Below are 21,634 nucleotides of genomic sequence, written 5' to 3' on the forward strand. Positions count from 1 at the left end.
GGGGTCGGGATGTTCCACCACCCTCCCTTTCTCAGCCCCCTTCCTTATGGAGAGGAGACATCCAAGTCTCAGAGTGCTTGCCCCATGACGTCGCGCCCTTCTTGGCCCCTCCCCCGGCAGCCGCCCCCCCCCCCCAGGATCCCGGGGCATGCTGGGAATTCAGAAGTGCACAGGTGTGGCTTTCCTAAGCACCCAGCATTTAGTTGGGCTCCGTGTTCTTGGGCCGCCGCCTGGTGAGTGGGGGGAAGCAGGGAGAGGGAGGATTAGAGGCGTCAGTGCGCAGGCGCTCTGGCTCCCAGCTGAGTAGGGGAGCCCCTCCCACCTCCTCTAGCTTCGCTCCGCCCCCCCTCCCCGCCGGAAGACGTGCTACCTGGCTGGGGTTAGTGTGCGCGATCCTGCGCAGGGCTCGGGGGCGATTCCGTGTGCTTGGGTACGTTCTTGCCTGAGCAAGACAGGGAGGGTTGGGGTCCCCCCGGGAATGTGTATGGGTGCAAGAGTCTGTGACTGGGGAGGGGCCGGGGTGTCTGGGAGTGTGTGTGCATGTTGTTTGTGCAAGGCTGTCATTGTGTGTGCAAGTCTGCGTGTGCGAGTGTGTGACAGGGGAGCCCAGGGCTGTGTGTGTGCATGCTTGACCATGAGTGTGATAGGGCGCGCAAGTGTGTGTGAGTCAGGGGAAGGGCTGGTGAGTGTAAGCTGGGTCAGGCACCCAGAGTGGGCAGAGTGAGGGGCAGGGTTGTTCTTTGGGGTGTGTGACCCTGGGCAAGTCACTTCATCTTTGGCTGCCTCGGTTTCCCCATCTGTAAAACGGGGCACCTACCTCAGAAGGTTGTTGTGAGGAATCAAGGAGACCAGATTTGTAAACCAGCTGGGCCACTCAAAGGGGTGTAGAAATGCTGACCTGGTTTGCCCTCAGGTCTCCCTGGCTCCATCCATTTTCCCCTTCCAGGGATTCAGATGAAGGCCCTGTGATCTTGCACAGTGAATGTGAAAAGTGTTAGTGAAGGAATATTCAGTTAGCAAAGCTGGTCCCCTACTTGGGGTCCTAGAAGGGCCTTGCTGCCCAGCCCAGCTGACGGTGACAGAGGCACTACGTGGTTGGGGCAGGATCTGAATGCAGGACTTGGGAGTCTAAGCCCAATGGGCAGTGGCTTTGCTTCTCATTGCACCGTGCTGGCTCCCAAACATATAGACATGTGGGGGCAGGCTGAGGGGAGAGGACAGGAAGGCCCTTGGGGAGGTGGCCCAGGCCGGCTGGGGGACACCTTGCCCAGTGGGCACGTCCCCAGAACCCCAGCTGCAGTCTGGGAGCAGGGGAGGGTACTCAGGATGACATCATTAGGACCCTTTCCTTTGTGCCCTGGGGGCAGAGACTTTGGTCCCGGTGGAGAAACTCGTGACTCCTTTTTACATTCCTGCAGGTCTCCACTGGGGAGGGCAAAAGGGAGTGAGTGGGTCTTGGTCACTGAGCATTTATTAAGTGCTTGCTGTGTGCCCATCCCAGTGCTGAGCACTAGGGATGCACGTGCCAGCTTTGTCCTAGAGGAACAGAACATTCTGGGGGGGAGTGGAGCCTGGGGTGGGAGGAGGGGGTGAGAGCACCTCAAAGGACAGTTGTAAAGGGGAGGACCAGGAAGTGCCCTTGTAAGGGCAGGGTTGCTCTGTGTGGGGAGTGAGGGAGGGCTAGGCTGGACCCCTCCCCCAGTGCACGTTCAGGTCAAAGCTCACCAATGGCAGAAGCAGCCACCATGTGGATGGGCAGGAGGTGCCTGAGGGGTGCCCATCATCCCCATCTTGTCACTAGCTCAGATCTTGGGCACAAAAGAAATGCAAGCACATTCCCCCCAGGCCCAGCTTGATGCCCACCTCCAGATTCTGCCTCTCCCACCCTTACCAGCAGCCTCTCCAACTAGGAGTTTCATTCAGTCCACATCTTTCACCTGATCCCGTTTCTGGCTCTTCTCTGCTAACCTCAGTGGGTAGTCGTCTCCTTTCTTTCTCAAGGATTTCAGTGCCTGGACCAGAGTCTTTCTCTGTCCCTCAGCATACAAAGAGATGCTCCCTCCAGGATGCTGACTTTGCAGGTCCTCATTTCTCCTGAGCTTCTTCTCCCCTTCACCAGAGCTCCTTCCAAAGATGTTTGCTTCCTTGATCTTGCTGTCTCCCAAAAGGGTTCCCCTTCAGTCTTCATGGATTCCTACATTTCTTTATCTAATTATAATGTTATCACTTCTTCATTCCATGTACCTAAAGAACCATGTTCTTTGTCTCCATGTAATCATCAAACCCTACACCTTTCTCTACATTGCCCGGCCATTCTTTCCATCTCTTGACAACTAGCCCAGTTAATTAACATTTTTATTAGCATTTACCCTCTAGTCCCTTGTTTGGTTGTCTGTCACCCATCATGCCTTGCCAATACCCAACCATTACTCTCACCATGTACCATGTGGCAGAATGGTGCTGGAGAATGTCTCAAACGTGCAATGACTGGGTCATGTATAAATTTAGGTTACACAATTTACTTGGTTGTCACTAAAAAAAAGTAATTCTGTTCTCTCACATAACAAAGTGTCTACTCCCAAAATTTTCATACCCCCTTAGAGTTATATAGCACATACTACACAAGTTCTAAATTAAACAACTTCCCTCATGGAAGTCATGGAGTCATCAAATGGAAAATACTGGATAAAAATTCATTATAATAACCATTACCCACTTCCTTTATGAAAGCATCAGTGATAAGTGTTAGGGGATATGAGGGCAAAAGTTAGGACTATGCTTCCCAGATTTAAAAGAGGGAAGAGATTGGTAGGTTGTGGCATAAAGATGGTCAAAGAGTAGCAGTCAGGGGGTATGAATTGGGCTGAGTGAGGAGATTGAGGAGAGATCTGAATCAGGAGAGCAATGCCTCTGAATGGTAGCTACAGAGCTGAGTGAAGGAGAAAGCATGGCATGAAGGTGGCATCAAGGACCACTTCTTGATCTTAAAAGGCTAGTCAAAGTACAGGGAAGCCATGGAATCTCTCTGTTCTCCTGGCTCAGACCTACCTGAGACCTGCAAGCACACGATTTCTAAGAGACAGTGATCACAACTAAAAGGGCTGCTGCTTCCAGCCAGGGGGTCTGCCAGGAGGAGGAGTCCATGGCAGCTTGCCTGGAAAGGTGGACCATGGGAGAAGCAGAAGAGGCAGAAGGGGCTTCATTGGGCCAAGCTCTCTGTGGAAGGGTCCAAGAGGCCTTCTCTGTGCCATGAAGTCCCAGAGTCCTCCTTTACCTCCAATCACACTCAGGGCCAGCACTTAAGGTCCCTGTCTTCTTTGCCCCTAGCCCTGACCTTCATCAGCTGCAATGCTGTGGCCCTAAGAATGACCCCTCTTTTACTTTGGTCTTCTGGTACACCACCTTCTACCCCAGGGCCCAAATTTCACATGAGCCATCTTCCACCAGGATGGCCATTCATCAGAGCTCCTCCTCCCTCATCTGTCCATTACCTCCCACTGTCCCTCCTTTGTTCTGCCCTGGGTCTCAGATTCTCTTTCCATCTGAGCAAAAAGATGGCCTTATTAAAATTTGGCAGTAGACTAACCCAAACTATGTACTTTATACATATACTTTGAGGTCCTGGCAGCAAATGACTCTTGGGAAAATTGATATTCTTTATGAAAATTATGATGTTTTCTAAGTGTAAAGTCTGCTTTGACAAGACTGGACATAACACCAGTGAAACCAGGAGGCAGAGAGGCGGGGGGGGGGGGGGGGGACAGAATTAAAGGCATGGAGGAGGAGGGGGAGGAGCCAGTGATAATTCAGAGTCAGGAGATGGAGAGTCACCTGTGAGGAACAGCAAGGAGGCCAATGTCTGCTGTATGCTGAGAATAAGGGGGGGGGGGGTGGAAGGGTGGTAGAATAATGGGGGAAGGCTTTTCTCAGGGCTGGCCAGCCTTGGGGGTGGACTTCAAGCCCTGGGTGGAATTTGGAAGCCTGAGAGGAGTCATTCCAATGGTATTGGCACTCCAGATGATGGAGCGTAAGACTTGGGGGAGAGGGGGAGGCAAGGTCCTGAAATCCTAGCCCTGCGTTCCTTTGGAAGGGTGAGCCTTGATCTTGGGGCTGCAGATGCGGCAAGGAAGGACTCTTAGTCCTAAGAGGACCTAACTCTAGAAGGCTGTCTCAGAACCAGAGCCCTTGAAGGTGAGGTCTCTATGCCTTCTTCCTTTGGAGCTGAGATCACTCTGCTTTCTTTCCTTGGACCATAGATCTCTCTGCTATCCCACAGACCCAAGATCTTTCCAAAGCCTTTTGAAAGTCAGCTCTGCATGTGAAGGTCCCAAGTAGGTCTCAGGGGGCATCCCTTCCTGTATCCAGCTTCTGCTGGCTGATCTTTCCATTGACCCTGTCTTATCTGTCTGAGCTCTTGATGAGTTTCCTCTAGGTAAACTAGGAGGAGGCCTCCCTCCCAGGGCCACTTTGTGGCCCTGCTACTTATCCTAAGTCTCTATCCTATCCCACAGGTCCTAGGACACCATCCCCAGTTTTACCATTGGGTCACAGGTGCCTGGTCTTCATATCTCACCCATAGTATTAGATGGGGAGGTCTGATTCAGGAGTCACTGAGGCTCTGCCTGGTCTCATCCCATCTGGGGTCCCAAGCCCCTTCTGCCTCCTGGGAGTCTATAGGAGGATGGGGGAGGGCAAGGAGGTCAAAGAGAAGGAGTTATAGGGGGTGGCAAAGAGTCCTTGTTTTTTCAGAACTTTTCCTTCTTTCTTTTTTTTTTAGTGAGGCAGTGGGGTTAAGTGACTTGCCCAGGGTCACACAGCTGGTAAGTGTTAAGTGTCTGAGGTCGGATTTGAACTCAGGTACTCCTGACTCCAGGGCCGGTGCTCTATCCACTGCACCATCTAGCTGCCCCCCAGAACTTTTCTTAATCAGACACTCCCTGCTGCTCTCCTCTGTCCGTTGGAGTCTCTCCCCTGAAGGCAGCAACAGGGTCTTTGTAACTGCTTTGAGACCTCACCCTCTGTAAATCCTTGTAGGTCGGCCTCCTGCCTAGGAAGAGAAGGGACAGATGTCTCCCCCTTTGGGATCCTTGTTCCTTCCCAGCTCAGCCTGCTGAAGACCAAGACCTGGCCCAGTCAGGGAGCCTGGAGCCAGAGGTTATGGCCCCTGGAACCCAGAGATCCCCATCCCGGGTGAGTACAGTCCCCTCCAAAGACCTTATCAGTATCAGCTAATGTGGCCATTTCCACTGACATAGAAGATTCTCTTTGAAGCTGGCCATCTCTCTTACCTTTTGATCCTTTCTTCATGAAAAGTGATAGAAAAATGAATACAGCAGTAGCCACACTACCTTTCTCTCTTCTTTTGTGTTTTCAAGTGTATCAATGGCACTTTTTAAACTTTCCCCACCCCCAATTGCTATCCTCCATGTGTATTTTTTAGGTTCTCCCTCATTACAAGTAACTGACAAGCACCACCAGCTCCCTCATTAGTCCCTATCCCATGGGCATCATGTCTTTGCTCTCTTTGTTCATGCCTAGTGCACCTCCCCTTACACACAAGTTCTCCCCACTTCTCCATTGCTTCAGGCCAAGCTGTCCCTGGTAGCACCTGAAGGTCAAGGAACACCCCTTCACACTTGACTCTTTTCAGGACAGGCCTGGAGCAGGGGTCCGGAGGCTTCCCCAGCTCTTGTCCTTGACTATGTTGGTGTCAGAGCAGAAATCGCCCTCCTGCCTCAGCTCACACAAGTCTTCCCAGGTCTCTCTGAATCCCTGTCATTTACCATTCCTTAGGTCAAGTCAATAAGCATTAGAAAGTGGCTCCTTGAGGGCAGCTAGGTGGTGCAGTGGATAGAGCACCAGCCCTGGATTCAGGAGGACCTGAGTTCAAATCCGGCCTCAGACACCTGACACTTACTAGCTGTGTGACCCTGGGCAAGTCACTTAACTCTCACTGCCCCGAAAAAAAAAAAAAAAAAGAAAGTGGCTCCTCTGTGCCTGGCACTGTCCTCGGTCCTGACAAGCAGCCAATGCTCAGCCAATGGTTTTGTTGGTTTTCTAGACACCAGAAAGTGATGATCATGATAAACACAAGCCTTAAATGTATGTTGTGCTTCCGTTGTTTCTTTCTTTCTTTCTTTTTTTTTTTCGGGGCAGTGAGAGTTAAGTGACTTGCCCAGGGTCACACAGCTAGTAAATGTCAAATGTGTGAGGCTGGATTTGAACTCAGGTCCTCCTGAATCCAGGGCCGGTGCTTTATCCACTGCGCTACGTAGCTGCCCCCCACTTCCATTGTTTCTTCTCAGAAAGCTGGCGGTTCAGCCTTTACTAACCTGGCTCCCTCCTGCTTTAGAGGAACCTACCTAGTTTTTCTGTGCTATTGGGATCTGTGAGAATTAGAGCACTACCAACCTGTTGAGAAAGATATTGCAGGGAAGCTCTGCCATGAGGAGAAAGCACGTGACTTGGCATCCATGTGTGTCTTTACATCTGGAAGTTACTGTCTGTTGTGTCAATCAAAGTTACCAGCCAATTAGCTTGGAGTTGTGTTTGAGGATAGCCTGGCTTCCTGTTTGACAGGGGGCTTCTGGAAGAAGGAGGGAGGAGCAAGGCCTTTTTGGTTCCTGACTTGGGCTTGGTGGCAGAGGCAGCAGGGACAGGCAGAATAGGGATACTTTTTCCACATGTTTCTCTTTACTAACTCCTAATACTCTTTAATAAATGCTTAATGTCCAAAGATTGGTGCTATATGTTTTCTAATTTAAGGTGACCATTCATTAGATTTTAGACATCACAGCTAGAATTTTAGGCCCTTACAGCTCCCAGCAGACCCCCTTCCTCCCTCATGTGAGGTCATTGAAAAAGCTGCTGATCATTCTCTTGTGGTCTGGAGAAGAGGAAATGGGAGATAGTGCATGGACAAGACTGAGAGAAGGGTACTGATGGCCCACTGGGGGAAACAAAAGGGGGAAGGGGCAAAGGCAGGGATGGTAGGAGAAAATGGCTAAGTATAGACCTAGGCCCTGATCCCAAGAAGGTCCATTTTTGAGAATAAGAATCAAAAAAAAAAAAAAAAAAGAGAGAGAGAGAGAATAAGAATCCAAAACGAGGAAAAAGTCAAGAAAAATGACCCAATCAATCATCAAATGTTTCTGATAGTAGTAGTCTGTGCCAGTCACGGTACTAGTAGTGATGTGAAAAGATACATATAATGTAATAAGCCCTGGTCCAATGAGTTTACATTGTAATTGAAGAAACTACGAGTATGCATCAAAATAGAGAGAGAACTTTCAAGAGGGTGAGGAGGAAAGCCGATATGTAAGGAGTTAAAGAGTGAGTGAGAAAGTGGAATAGAGAGTTCAGACAGATTTTTCAGAGTTTGGGTGAGGAAAGGAGGTAAGGTAGAATGATATCTCAGTGGCTGTTGAGTGTTTAATGAAGGTTTCCTTAAGAATGGGGAAGATAAGCGGCAGCTAGGTGGGGCAGTAAATACACTTTGGGCCCTGGAGTCAGGAGGACCTGAGTTTAAATCTAGCCTCAGACAGTTGATACTTGCTAGCTGTGTGACCCTGGGGAAGTCACTTAACTCTGATTTTTTTCACCAAAAAAATAATGGGAAAATAGGTATGTTTGGAACCAGCAAGTAGAGAAAGATCAAAAATTTGAGAAAATGTGAGGGAGTCAGGGGAGGTAGGGATAGTTGAGGGTGCAAACCACTGGAGAAAACAGCACAGTGGGGGCATCAAATACCCTTGTAGATGGTTGGGCTTTGTAAAGAGAATGTTTCCCACTTTCTTAGAGAATGGAGGCAAGAAGCCACCATCAGAATACATGAGGAGAGAATGCAAGCAGTTGTTCAGTGAACATGTATAAAGGGCCAGGCACTGTGGTTTCTGGTGGGTATGCCCAAAGAGGCAAACAGCAGGTTGTACTTTCTTTTTTTGTTTGTTTGTTTTTGGTGAGGCAATTGGGGTTAAGTGACTTGCCCAGGATCACGCAGCTAGTATGTGTCAAGTGTCTGAGGCCAGATTTGAACTCAGGTCCTCCTGAATCCTGGGCCCGTGCTCTATCCACTGTGCCACCTAGCTGCCCCCAAGGGTCTACTTTCAAGGAGCTCCCGGTCTAATGGCAGTGACAACGAGCATAGCACATTGTACAAACAAGCTATAGGTAGGTTAGTGGGATATAATTAAAAGAAGGAAGGTACGAGATTGATGAGGAGCTGGGAAAGGCTTTCTGTAGAAGGCGGGATCCCCAAGCGAGGAGGCGAAGTCCAGCCACCTTGGAGAGCCAGAGAAGCTGGCCAGAGCCCCGAGATGGAGGGTCTTCTTCCTGGCCCAAGAAGGAGGCCTGTGCCATTGGATCAGAGCGTAGCAGGTGGGAAGAAAGGCGTAAGAAGACTGAAAAGTGAGGATATTCAGGTCACGGTGGGCCTCTGAGAAACAATAGTCAATATGCTCAGGAAGAGTGTTTAGGGAGTCAGTGGTCAGTAGGCATTTATTGAGCTCCTACTGTGTGCCCAGCAGTGTGGGGTCTGGGGATTGAACTACAAAAAAGGGATCATGGTTCCTGTCCTGAAGGAGCTTGTACTTTATAAGAGGGGGAGGCAACACCTAAAAGGAACAAGCCAATGGAGGGAGGTAGAAGATACCAGATACTGGGTCATGGTGAAGTTAGAGAGGCTGATGGAGTGTAGCCAGGTGGGAAATGGGAAGGTGCAGGAGCTGGGCCTTCCTAAATGGAGGTTTGTAGTTCTTGGTCCCACACTGTAATCAGAGATGGAGGATAGTGATAAAGTCAGATACCAAGGCTGAGGAGACGTCACAAGCTGATGAGATTATCCCAGTAATAAGCTTCCCGGCCGTGGTATGGAGCCAGGGGAGAAATCTCTCTCCTTAAATGGAGATTTGGAGTTCATGACCTCACCCCATGGTGGTGAAGGATGAATGTAGGAGGCTGGAGAAGGAGAGAAGGTTGTCAGTGCTTCTGTTGGGAGCCAGGTAGAGAGTCACTTACAGATTAATTATCAGCCAATAAATGGATGGTCTTCTTATAGAGATTGCTTACACTATGAGCGAAGTGTTGTGACCTCAGGGGAGACCCCAATGAAAAAGAAAGTTCTTTACATTCTTGAGAATCTCAGAAAGTCTGAAAAGACTAATAAATCATTGTTCAGAAGTTCAATAATAGAAATAAAGGAAGTAAAAATGAAATATAGATTACAAATAGAACATAAAGCAGATGTTTTACATAAGAAATCTAAATGATGAAAAAGTAAAAGATTTTTATTGACATGAAAGAGAATTGCTCCAAAAATAAAAATACATAAAATAAAATAAAAGGGGGCAGCTAGGTGGCACAGTGGATAGGGCACTGGCCTTAGATTCAGGAGGACCTGAGTTCAAATCTGGCCTCAGACACTTAACACTTACTAGCTGTGTAACCTTGGGCAAGTCACTTAACCCTCACTGCCCCACCAAAAGGAGAGAGAGAGAGAGAATTGCTCCAAAATAATAGAATGTCTGAAAAAGTAAATCATCATTCTCCTAGAAATGGAAGAGCATCAGATACCACATGCATTCACCAGACGTATGTTCTGCATGTAGCAGATCAGAAAAATAGATAACTCCTTCCATGTCTCAAAGGATTTGTAGATGTGGCTGCTCTTTTTGTATTTTATTTATCAGTCTGCCTCTTAACTCATTCTCCTGACTCTCGATTCCTAACATTCTAGAGTTCTATGAGTATGCTTAGATAATGGAAGGGGCTAAATTCTAGTTAGAATGTCTAAAATCTAATGAGTGGTCGCCCCAAATGAGAAGCTTTACCAAGAGTTTAGACTTTTTTTTTCTTTTTACTGAGGCAATGGGGGTTAAGTGACTTGCCCAGGGTCACACAGCTAGTAAGTGTTAAGTGTCTGAGGCCGGATTTGAACTCAGGTACTCCTGACTCCAGGGCCGGTGCTCTATCCACTGCGCCACCCAGCTGCCCCCGAGTTTAGACTTTTAAGAATTTATTAAAGAGCAATCAGAAGTTGGTGAGGCGAGAGAGAGGTAAAAATCTAACTATTTCTAAGAGACCTCAGCATCTGACCTGCCATACTGTGGTCAGGAACCCAAGAGACCCCAACCCTTCCTTCCTTCTCCCAGAAGCCTGTTGTGAAACAGGGTTGTCCACACACACACACACACAGCTCCAAGCTAATTGGTTGGCAGCCCTGACTGACAGAACTAACAGGCGGATCTACAGATGCAAGTTCTAGAAGCTGGCCTGACCTTCAAAACCCCAGGAAAGGTCAGTTCCAGATGCTAAAGTCACATGGCTTCTCCTCACATGCCCTCTCCTCATGGCAGAGCTTCCCTGCAGTATCTCTCCAGCAGGGGGTGCCATACCAATTCTCACAGTAATTTATTTTTCCATAAATATGCTACCAGTGTCTTGTGGATTAGCTCAGTCTCCATCCCCAGTTAAGGAGATGTTACATTTTTAAAAATTTTCTTTTTACTTGTGATATATAATTATATTTTATACATAGTTATAACATATACATACACACATATATGACATATAAAGTAAATTTTCTACATTATTACATATATACCTAGACATATTCTAATACATATAGCTTAGTATTTTAAATCTTAAAATAACTTTTATAAATAACATACATATCAATTTATATAAATGATATATAGGACAAATCTGTTTAAATATAATTGCTATATAAATAAGACCTAAATGACTCATATATGCACAACATTATATTTAATAAATGAACAAACTCTCCTTTCCTTATCATAGTTACTCTTATTCCTATATTTCTAAATATTAAAATGAAGGAATATGCTCCCTTAACAAGTGAAACAAAACATGAAGCAAAGACATAAGATGTTTTGGCTATGACACATACCCAGTGTCACCCTAAGCCCTCAATATAAGTATAGATAACTCTTCTTCACTTGTTTGGAAACAGTCTGACACCGTTCAGTTCAGTACGGACTGTGAGTAATATCTCTTAAGAATTCCTTTCAGGCTTTCATCTGCATAAGACTTCATTTCAGCCTTTTAAGAAACTAAGTAGATAATTCCTTTTTCTTTGGTCTTTCGGGTAATGCCGTCTGTCCATCCCCCAGAATACTCGGTCCTTGCCAGTTTCTCACAAAGCCTTTATGGAGTTGTCTTACCCCATAGCTCTTAGGACACTTCCGATGAGGAATTTCACTGGACCTTTTCTTTTTTTCCTCCACAGACTCTCACTGGTGGAGCATATACCTTCTCCCTGATTCCATAGGAAGGAGCATTTCACATAAGACATTTTTCCAGCTTTTATTATTCCAACATGATTCTCACTTCAAATGTAAAATGCTTTTTTCAACATGCCATTGGGCTCTTAAGGACTGTGGTTTCAAGTGCTGGCTCTCACACTCATAAAGGTGATAGGAGTTTGGGGCAAATCCCCTTTATGTTTTAGTTTCCTCCTTGAAGTTGATGAGGATATGACAGATGAATTCTGAAGTCGTTTTCAGCTCTAAATCTTGTGACTTTTGATGGTTTAGGAGTGGGTGACACTCAAGGATGTGGCTGTGGACTTCACTGAGGAGGAGTGGCGCCTCTTGGACCATTCTCAGAAAGATCTGTACAGGGAAGTCATGCTGGAGAATGTCCAGAACCTTCTTTCCCTGGGTAAGAACCATTTCCTTAGGTAACTCTGAATCTGTCATCAAAGGAATGTCTTCATTCTCTCCTTGGTGTGCAGTGTTTGGGTCCTTCTCATTTACTCTAAGGGCAAAAGTGCTGGTCTCCACACGGGGTCCTCCTGCTGCCTGGTTTTCCTATGAAAGGCCTTTGAATTTTGTGATGGAAAGCTAAGACTTTTCTCTGTTGTTCCTGAAGTGGCCTCTTTCCTTTTAAATGTAGCTTCAGGTCAAAACTCAAAGCAGGCTTGGAGCCAATCTCAGAAGTTATCAGTCTTTCCTTTAGTGGACATGATTTGTGTCTACAGAATCTCTGCAAACTGCTCATGCAGCTTTTCCTTGATGGACAGTGAAGGGAACTCTCTGCCTTCCAAGGCAGCCCCTTCTAGTCTTTAGAAACGTCTTCTTATTAACAAGCATCAGTGTGCTGCTCATTGCACCTAGTCCTGCCTTATAGACCAAGTTTAGCCTTATTCTTCCCTCAGATTCCAGCCCAGACAGTGGGAAAGGCAGGGAAGGCAATAAGCATTTATTTGTATTTCTTTTATGTTCTGAGCTGGGCAAACTACTTGATAGTTATTTTCCTTGGATCCTCACAACACCCATGTTTGTTTGTTACTATTATTGTCCCCATTTCCTAGTTGACAGAACTGAGTCAGAGAGGCTACGTAGCCTTCCCTGGGGCCCACAGCTGCGATGTGTGAGGATGGTTCAAATGGATCTTTCTGGTGCCAGGTTTAGATCTCTAACCATCGCAGTAAGAGCTGCCTCAGATTTCTAGAAAAGAGAACACATGGAATGTGCCCATTCTTCAATGAAAGAGGTGAACAAGAATGGAGTTTTCTGATTTCAAATGGGCTGCGAGGTCTCTGGCCCCTCCAAGGACCCCAACAATCAGTGCCATGGGGAGCATCCTTGAGGCATCCTGGGAACTGTCTCATGTCCCTAGAGGGGAGTGAATTGCATATTTCTCTCTATCCTCATCCTTTTCTTATTCTACATTCCCAGGACTTCCAGTTCTTAGAGAAGACTTGACCTTCCCTTTTCAGCCAGGGATGGCGGAGCCAAAAGGCCCAAGGAGCTCCTGTCCAGGTGAGTGAGATGGAAGCAGGTGTAGGAGGGCTCTTATCACAAGAGGCCTCTGTATGTGGTATTTTGAATCTGTCTTGAGACACATTTCTGCAGTGGGATCCTGGGCCAGGAAGTGCCCCTCTGAGCCCCAGTTTCCTTCTGTACTCCAGGCAAGGGGGTCAGAGTCCTTGGCCTTTCAGTTTCCTTCCAGTGATAAGTCCATGATCCTACAGGAAGTCACTGTCTGAAGTTTTGGTGCATGGTCCTTTCCTGAAAGTACCTACTAGGTATCCTATAGGAACTCCTTCCTAGGCTTTATTCTGGTCAGTATTTCTTAAGCACCTCCTGGGTTCCAGACCCCATGTTAAGCACCAGGAATACGGAGAAAGGCAGTGGACAAGCCCAGCTCTCAAAGACTTCACAGTCTAGTGGGGAAGACAACATACAAAGAACTATGAACAACCCACTGTGTCCAGCATCAATTGGAGCTCAGCAAGAGAGGGAAGGCACTAAGGAGCACTGGAGACTTATTGTAAAATAGGCTTGTAGGGGGGACTTCAGGGAAGTCAGAGCAAGCATGAGGGGCAGCCAGAGAGAACATGGAGTCAGGAGAGAGAGTGTCCTGCTCAAGGAACAAAGAGGAGGCCTGTACCACTGATCATCACACATGTGGAGGGCTCGTCAGGTGAGAGTGAGGAGCAGATGATGAAGGGCTTTAAGGGCCAAGCAGAGGATGCTATATTTGATCCTGGTGCCAGGGAGCCAAGGGAGTTTATGGAGTAGGCAGTGACATGAAGACAAGAGCATTCTAGGAAGATGAATTTGACAGCTGGAGGGAGGATTGAGTGGGGAGGGACTTGAGGAGGGGAGGCCAAGCATCAGGCTCTCATAATACTGCCAGTGGGAGGTGATTGGAGCCTGATCCAAGAAAGTGGCAATGATGGGAGACAAGGGGATGTATGGGAGAGATGTTAAAAAAGAAGAATCAACAGGCCTTCCCATAATGTTGAATGTGGGGGCATGTGAGGGTTTGAGAGATGCTGAGGAGTGGGTGACATGGATGATTGGAGGGGGGTGGCCTGGATAAGACATGAGAATAAGAATTAACAAGCTTCTGATAGGCAGTAAGAAAGTGAGAAGACAGGAGGGTTGGGGGAAAGATAATGAGGTTAGTTTTGAACTTTGTCAGAGGGAAACCAGGAGAAGTATTGTCCCTAAATCTAGAGAGGGAAAGGGGAAGATTGACCGTGTCACAGGCTCCAGAGAGGTGCAGAAGGATGAGGATTGAGAAAAAACCATTGGATTTAGCAATGAGATTATTGGTAACTGTGTCGTTTAAAATCTAAATGTGTGGTCACCTTAAATTAGAAGCTTCAGCACCAGTCTTTGGCCACCTCCCGGGTGGCCGAGCCCCATATTCCCTGGCTGAGCTGGGGGCTGGGTGAAGCAAACCCCAGCATCTCTGAGGGTTTTTGTGCATCTCCCTGCTGTGTGCATGGCCTCCGGTTTTTGTCTGCACAGCTTAGCCCGGCTCAGGGGGCCCCTGCAGCTTAAGCAGAGGGGGAGGGGAAGCTCCCTTACACAGAAAAAAACCCTGAGGGCCTAAGGCTTTTTAATCTCAGCCCAAAGGCAGGGTCCCCAAATCACAATAAATTTCCACAAGCCAGAACCAGCTGCATTTTTATTTATGTCTAAACTACAGTGAAAAGCTTTCTTCACACATGGATGAGGTAGAAAATGGTTGGAGAATTGTACAAACTCTTGTTGCAAGATAGAAAAAGATTGATTTTTCTGTTGGCTAATGACAAGTAGTGTATTAAATGGTAAATATACTTGAAGTTCAACTGCACATATTGCTTTGTTTTTTAATAAGCTCTTTCTAGATATCAAACAACCTTTGTAATGTTTCTACCACTGGCTGCACTCTCACAGAAACTTTGGAGTGACTGATCTGGGTTGTCAAGCTATGCCTTTGAAAATCTGCTGGATAGAAGAATAGCAACATAAGCAGAAGATAAGTCAAAAACACGAAAGAGAGGCAATTTTATAAGGTCTCTTTCTGTAGCATGTGTGTGATGGCTCAAGATGGTTTATAATACATATATGTCCTGATCAGGTTTTTCAAAAACCCTCCTACCTGCACTGGAAGAATGCTAACTGATGCAGTGATTACATTGCCCATGAAATAAGATTACAAGGTAACCATGGAATGAGGCAGCTAGTCTGGTACAGTTTTCTGTTTTTTGGTGAGGCAATTGGGGTTAAGTGGCTTGCCCAGGGTCACACAGCTAGTAAGTGTTAAGTGTCTGAGGCTGGATTTGAACTCAGGTCCTCCTGACTCCAGGGCCGGTGCTCTGTCCACTGAACCACCTAGCTGCCCCTACAGTTTTCAAAAAGCACTGGAGAGTATGGGCATACCTGTGATCATACACTGGGAACTGACTTGCACTTGGTATGTAAAACTTTTTTTTTTCTTTTAGCAACAAACATTTATTTTATTTTTTCCAGTTACATGTAAAGGTAGTTTTCAACATTCATTTTCAGAAGATTTAGAGTTCCAAATTTTTCTCCCTCCCTCCCTCCCTTTCCTTCCCCCTCCACAAGTTCACAACCAGGTTATATGTGTCCAATCCACAAGTGCTCTTTTTATCAGTTCTTTCTATGGGGGTGCATAGTGAGCTTCCTCATTAGTTCCTTGGGATTATCTTGGATCATTGCACTGCTGAGAGTAGTTAAGTCATTCACAATTGCTCGGTCTGTAAAACTCTTGTGGCAATGTGAGCACAATTTGAGGACAGGGTGAGAATCTAAAACAATATGTTGCACTTAGCAGTGGTCAGAGTTTGATGCAATGACTGCATGAACACAAATCATTTCACACCTTATTGTGATGATCTGGAATCACTGCAAAAAGGAACCTCTTCTGGCTCACGTATGCATATGCTTGTGGTACCAGGGAGAAAATATATTGGGAAATAACCTGGGCAATTCTTTACCGCATAAGGTGCCGTTAAAGAATTTTGACTTTAAAACCCCTTGGACATCATCATGATTTTTCATGAACCACTAAATAGGACGTGGTGCTAGAGGACCAGTAGGAAATAATGCTGTTCACTTCCTGAGAGAAGGATGATGGATTCATGACACTGTATGAGACATCATATATGATAATGAATTTATGTGAGTATTTAGTATATGTACAACAAGTAGCATAATATCTTTGGATCTGACAAGAAAATAAGACAAGTTGGATCTAACACTAACAGTGCAAAAAATTAACCTACTTCTCAGTATGTGAAATTTACCAAGGATGACCATGTGATAGTACATCTAAACTGATCAGTACCGGGTAGCAAGAAGGTGACCTGAGATCAACAAATTTATAAGTATAATCAACAATAGGCATTTGAAGCAAAGCTAGGAAGTGTAATGGAGAAAGGCCTTCAAGGATTGTGGGAAGAGCTGAGTGTTACATGGTTTGAATTTTAGTCTTAGCTGCAGGTATATTGGTCAGGTCTCTCAGCCATTGTGAGCTATCGCCTGAACTGGGAAGGGTAATGAGAGGGCTGGGCCTTCTTATGTCCCACCTTTCTTTTGAGGATCCAATTTTTTTTTAGATGAAGCTTTTTCTAAAATAAACCAGCTGGGGATGTGACCAAATGGCATTTCCAAAGATTGATTCTGCCTGTTCAAGTCTGAAAACTTTTTTTTGCCTAAGGAAATAGAATACAGCTCAGTCTATTTTCTGTTACTGGAGGAAAGAACATATATTTATGTATGCCTTTCATTGTGTATAATTTGTTTTCTTCAGATGCAGAGACCAGTTTGGAAGTGAATGAGAACACTACAAAGCTAAGAAATTTTATGGAAGAATCTGGCCTCCCCAAATTCATAAGTGACAGTGCCTGTGACTTCAATTTTAGAGGAATTTGTCACTCTAATACCAAGGTAGATAACAATCCGAAGAGTGACTATGAAATTAATGAAATCGGAAAGAGAGCCAGAATGTCTTCTATCCTAAATCACAGTAAGAAAATGACTTTGGGAAAGGACTGTTTTCAGGACAGTGAATCTAGCAAATGTTTTCCTGAACAAGTAGAGCTTTTTAAGCCTCATGAGAAACCTCCTGAAATGCAGATTTATCATGGTAAGCAACAGGAAATGGCCCTTAGCTGGAGTTCAGACCTCATCAGACATCAAAAAAATACTAGAGAATTGCTTTATGTAAGTGATAAAAGTGGAAAGACCTTCAAGCAGAACTCTAATCTTACTACTCATGAGAAAATTCACATTGAAAAGGAGCCTGATGAATGTAATGAATGTGAAGTAGCCATTTCTCATCACTCATCTCTTCCTTATCCTAGATTTCGTACTGGAATTAAAAAAACATATACCTGTAGTCAGTGTGGGAAGGTCTTTGGTTGGAACTCAGATCTTATTAGACATCAGGAGATTCATACTGGAGAGAAGTTTCATAAATGTAATGAATGTGGGCAAGGCTTCTGCTATAGAACACTCCTTATTGGACATCAGAGAAGCCACACCGGAGAGAAACCTTATGAATATAATCCATGTGGAAAGGTTTCAGATATAGCTTCAAATATGACTTCACCTCAGAGAATCTGCACTGGTAAGAAAAACTGTAAGCATAATCAAAATGGAAAGGCTCCAATTGGAACTCCAAAGAGTTCCAATCTTGTTGTACATCAGAGAATCTGTGCTGGAGAGAAACCTCATGAATGCAATCAATGTGGAAAGACTTTCCACAAGAAGTGTCATCTTGATGCCCATCAGAGAAATCACACTGGAGAGAAACCTTTTGAATGTAATCAATGTGGAAAGACTTTCAAACAGAGCTGCAATCTCACTGTCCATCAGAGAATTCACACTGGAGAGAAACCTTATGAATGTAATCAGTGTGAAAAGGCTTTCCGAACAAAGTCCCATCTTGCTGTTCATCAGAGAATTCACACTGGGGAGAAACCTTATGAATGTAATCAATGTGGGAAGACTTTCCGAACAAACTCCCATCTTGCTTTACATAAGAGAATCCACACTGTAGAGAAACCTTATGAATGTAATCAGTGTGGAAAGGCTTTCACAAAGAGCTCCAGTCTTGTTACACATCAGAGAATACACACTGGTGAGAAACCTTATGAATGTAATCAATGTGGAAAGGCTTTCACACAGAGGGCCAATTTTGCTACACATCAGAGAATCCACTCTGGAGAGAAACCTTATGAATGTAATCAGTGTGGAAAGGCTTTCACAGTGAGGGGCAATCTTGCTGCACATCAGAAAATCCACACTGGAGAGAAACCTTTTGAATGTAATCAATGTGGAAAGACTTTCAAATATAGCCCTAGTCTTGCTAGCCATCAAAGAATTCATACTGGAGAGAAACCTTTTGAATGTAAGCAGTGTGGAAAGACTTTCAGATACAACTCCAGTCTTGGTAAGCATCAGAGAATCCACAGTGTAGAGAAGCATTTTGAATGTAATCAGTGTGGAAAGCCTGTCATACAGAGAGCCACTTTTGCAAAATCTGAGAGAATCCACATTGGAGAGAAAGCTTATGAATGTAATCAATGTAGAAAGGATTTAAAGTATAATTCCAGTCTTAGTGAACATGAGAAAAACAACAATGTGGAGAAAGTTTATGAATGTAATCAGTGTGGAAAGGGTTTCACAAAAAATTCCCATCTTACTGGCCATGAAAATATCCACAATGTGGAGAAACCTTATGAATGTAATCAGTGTGGACAGGCTTTTACACATAGGGCCAACTTTGCTAAACAGGAGAGAATCCACACTGGAGAGAAACTTTGTGAATTATAACATTTAAAAGGTATGAGATACATAGTTTCTGGGTAATTGATCATTTTTTAAATGATACTAGCATTTTATTAAAAAGGGGGTTGGTGACACTCTCAAATGCCAAAGACCTTTCATGGCAATGTGATCACAGTTTATATGCCCTTGGAAGAGTAGGCATTCCTGAGGGTGGCAATCAACTCTAATTGGTTAACAAGTAATGAGAGAATGAATATTGCAGGGAGAGGCTGGCTAAATGTAACTTTGATTAAATCATTTACTTCTAAGTTTTCCAGCCTTGGGCAATCGAATCTGAGAATTCATCTCCATAAAGCACTTCTCAACCTTGAATTCCTTTTAAGGTTGGAAAGGTCTGACCATGATTGAGGAGAAAATTCAATCTTAGAGAGTAAGCTTTGAAATAAGGACTTTAGAGTAAAGGGGAAGTCTGGATCTCTCCAAATCATTGTTTAGTAATAATCATTTCTTTCAATACTATCAGTGTTGAAAGGATTTCACTGGGAAGGGCAATCTTGATGCAATCAGAATCCACACTAGAGAGATTTTTTTTTTTTGGTGGGGCAATGGGGGTTAAGTGACTTGCCCAGAGTCACACAGCTAGTAAGTGTCAAGTGTCTGAGGCCAGATTTGAACTCAGGTACTCCTGAATCCAGGGCCGGTGCTTTATCCATTGCACCACCTAGCTGCCCCCAAGAGAAATATTATGAATGTCATCAACATGGAAAGGCTTTTTCAAAGAGCTCTAGGCTTTCTGCACATCAGAGACTCCACACTGGAGGGAAACCTGATGGGTGTCATGTATATTATAGCTTTTGGTTACTACTCAGCTTATTTAATGTAGAATTCACAGTGGAAAGAAATCTAAGGAAAATAAGCAATGTACTTGAGCCTTCATCTCTCATTTCTCATCAGAAACTTCACATTACATGGAAGTATCACTGTCATGAATGAGGAATGGTATTCCAATGGAGTTCAGAGCTTGTTCAACATTAAAAAATTCATTCTGATTACCCAGCTCTGTGTAGACTCAATATGGAAGACTTTCAGAGGTCACTTACTTTTGTTTTTTTGTTTGTTTTGTTTTGTTTTTTGCGGGGCAATGGGGGTTAAGTGACTTGCCCAGGGTCACACAGCTAGTAAGTGTCAAGTGTGAGGCCGAATTTGAACTCAGGTCCTCCTGAATCCAGGGCCAGTGCTTTATCCACTGCACCACCTAGCTGCCCCTGTAATGCTTTCTTTAAGCAGCTAGGTGGCACAGTGCTGTGCTTTGGAGCCACAAGAATGAACTTTAAATTCATTCTCTGGCACTTACTAGCTGGATGTCCCTGGGTAAGTCATGTAACCTATTCCTGCCCGAGTTTTTCCATCTGTAGAATGGGGCTAATAAGAGCACCTGCCTCTCCCAGGCTTGAAATGAAAATTCAATGAGACAGTATTTGTAAAATGCTTTGGAAATATTAAATCGCTATGGAAATACCATCTCTTGTGATTAGTATTCCTTGGATCAAAATGAAGCTTGTGGACAATTCTGTCTCTTGTATTTAAACTCTAATGGATATTCAGAACACTAGAGGAGGGCACTAATTGTAATGCGTAGGGCACTGGGCTTAGAATAGGGGAGAACAAGTTCAAACCCTGGCTTAGATACTCTCTAGCCCTGTGAGTCTGGGCAAAGAACGACCTCTCTGTGCCTCACTCTACCCATCTCCAAAATGAGGAGGTTGGACTCGGTGGCTTCCATGGTTCCTTCATACTCTTCTCATCAAAAATACAGTCATATGGGGGCAGTTAGGTGTCGCAGTGGAGAGAGCACCGGCCCTGGAGTCAGGAGGACCTGAGTTCAAATCCGGCCTCAGACACTTGACACTTACTAGCTGTGTGACCCTGGGCAAGTCACTTAACCCCCATTGCCTGCAAAAAACACAAACAACCATTCATACGTCTCTTTCCCATAGCCTCTCTCTTTTAATACTGTAGGAAGTAGGTGTAGCAGGACTAAATCTTAAACCATACCAGAAAGTAGTGACATCACTTTAAAAGATCTTGAGAAACTTGTTAGGGGTGTAGTATACAAAAGAAAAAGGGTATAACAACCTTGTTTTCAATCAATCCAAAGACCTCAACTACAAGACCAGTATTTACTAACTACCACAAAGTGCTAAAAACACTGGAAATTAGTTTGGATGAAAATAGATACGGACCATCACCTCACACTGTCAAATAAGATTAGTTCCTAATTAATATATGTCTTTGATATCAAAGATCATTTCAAGTTAGAGGAACCATGGCATAGATAGGAACACAAAATAACATGGGCACTTTTCAGCACATTTAAAAAAAAATCTGAAATTTAAAGGGAAGCAATTAACTGGTAAACAGATTTCTGGTTAGTTTCCCTCATAAAGACTTATGTAAGATATGCAAAGAACACATACTGATTATATATAATAATATAAAGAAGTGATGCAATAAGCTATGTGCATAAGCTATATACAGGCAATTTTGAAAGGGAGTACTGAAAATTATCAATCAGTATATGAAAAAATACATCTAATTTCTAATCCAAATCAATAATTATAACAATTTTCAGATTGGTAAAGGTGATAAAATGAGAATCACAAATATTGTAGGGAATTTGTTTTTCTTGATTGTGTATTTCTTATGAGTTATATTTTTTCACCTGGGAAAGGGCAGATTAGTGAGGGAGAAAATAGAATTAAGAAAAAAAAAACTTAAGCAAGAATTCTCCAAATCAATAATTAGATATATACAAGTTAAATTCTCAAGCACCACTTCTCTCCCATGCATTTGATAAAAAACAAACAAACAAAAACAACCCCCCCCCCCAAAAAAAAACAGAGTTGAAAGGGCTGTGGGAAAATAGACATATTAATTTTGCTATTAGTAAAACTGTTAAGTACCACCCCCACACACACACACACACACACATCAATCACAAGATTGGGCATACTGGTGGATAGAGCACCAGCCCTGGAGTCAGGAGTACCTGAATTACAATCCAGCCTCAGACACTT

At 44.6% G+C, this 21,634-nt stretch overlaps 1 protein-coding gene across 1 annotated transcript; it reads left to right on the forward strand.

The window, feature by feature from the left end:
* Positions 1-342: 342 nt before the first annotated feature.
* Positions 343-19,699, forward strand: LOC122750061 (zinc finger protein 2 homolog). The gene is made up of 6 exons (XM_043996709.1): positions 343-430; positions 5,035-5,190; positions 11,556-11,682; positions 12,702-12,785; positions 16,576-18,242; positions 18,399-19,699. Exons 2-6 carry the CDS (start codon positions 5,158-5,160, stop codon positions 18,600-18,602), a joined length of 2,115 nt encoding a protein of 704 aa, XP_043852644.1. The 5' UTR covers positions 343-430; positions 5,035-5,157; the 3' UTR covers positions 18,603-19,699.
* Positions 19,700-21,634: the final 1,935 nt, after the last annotated feature.

The sequence above is a fragment of the Dromiciops gliroides genome, chromosome 3 (genome assembly GCF_019393635.1).
Source record: "Dromiciops gliroides isolate mDroGli1 chromosome 3, mDroGli1.pri, whole genome shotgun sequence".
NCBI classification, from domain to species: domain Eukaryota; kingdom Metazoa; phylum Chordata; class Mammalia; order Microbiotheria; family Microbiotheriidae; genus Dromiciops; species Dromiciops gliroides.

Coding starts and splice junctions, on each gene's coding strand:
- LOC122750061 (XM_043996709.1), top strand. CDS start 5,158: ATGGCCCCTGGAACCCAGAGATCCCCATCCCGG. Junction 12,786..16,575: donor CCCAAGGAGCTCCTGTCCAG/GTGAGTGAGATG, acceptor TGTTTTCTTCAG/ATGCAGAGACCAGTTTGGAA. Junction 18,243..18,398: donor AGCATCAGAGAATCCACAGT/GTAGAGAAGCAT, acceptor AGTGAACATGAG/AAAAACAACAATGTGGAGAA.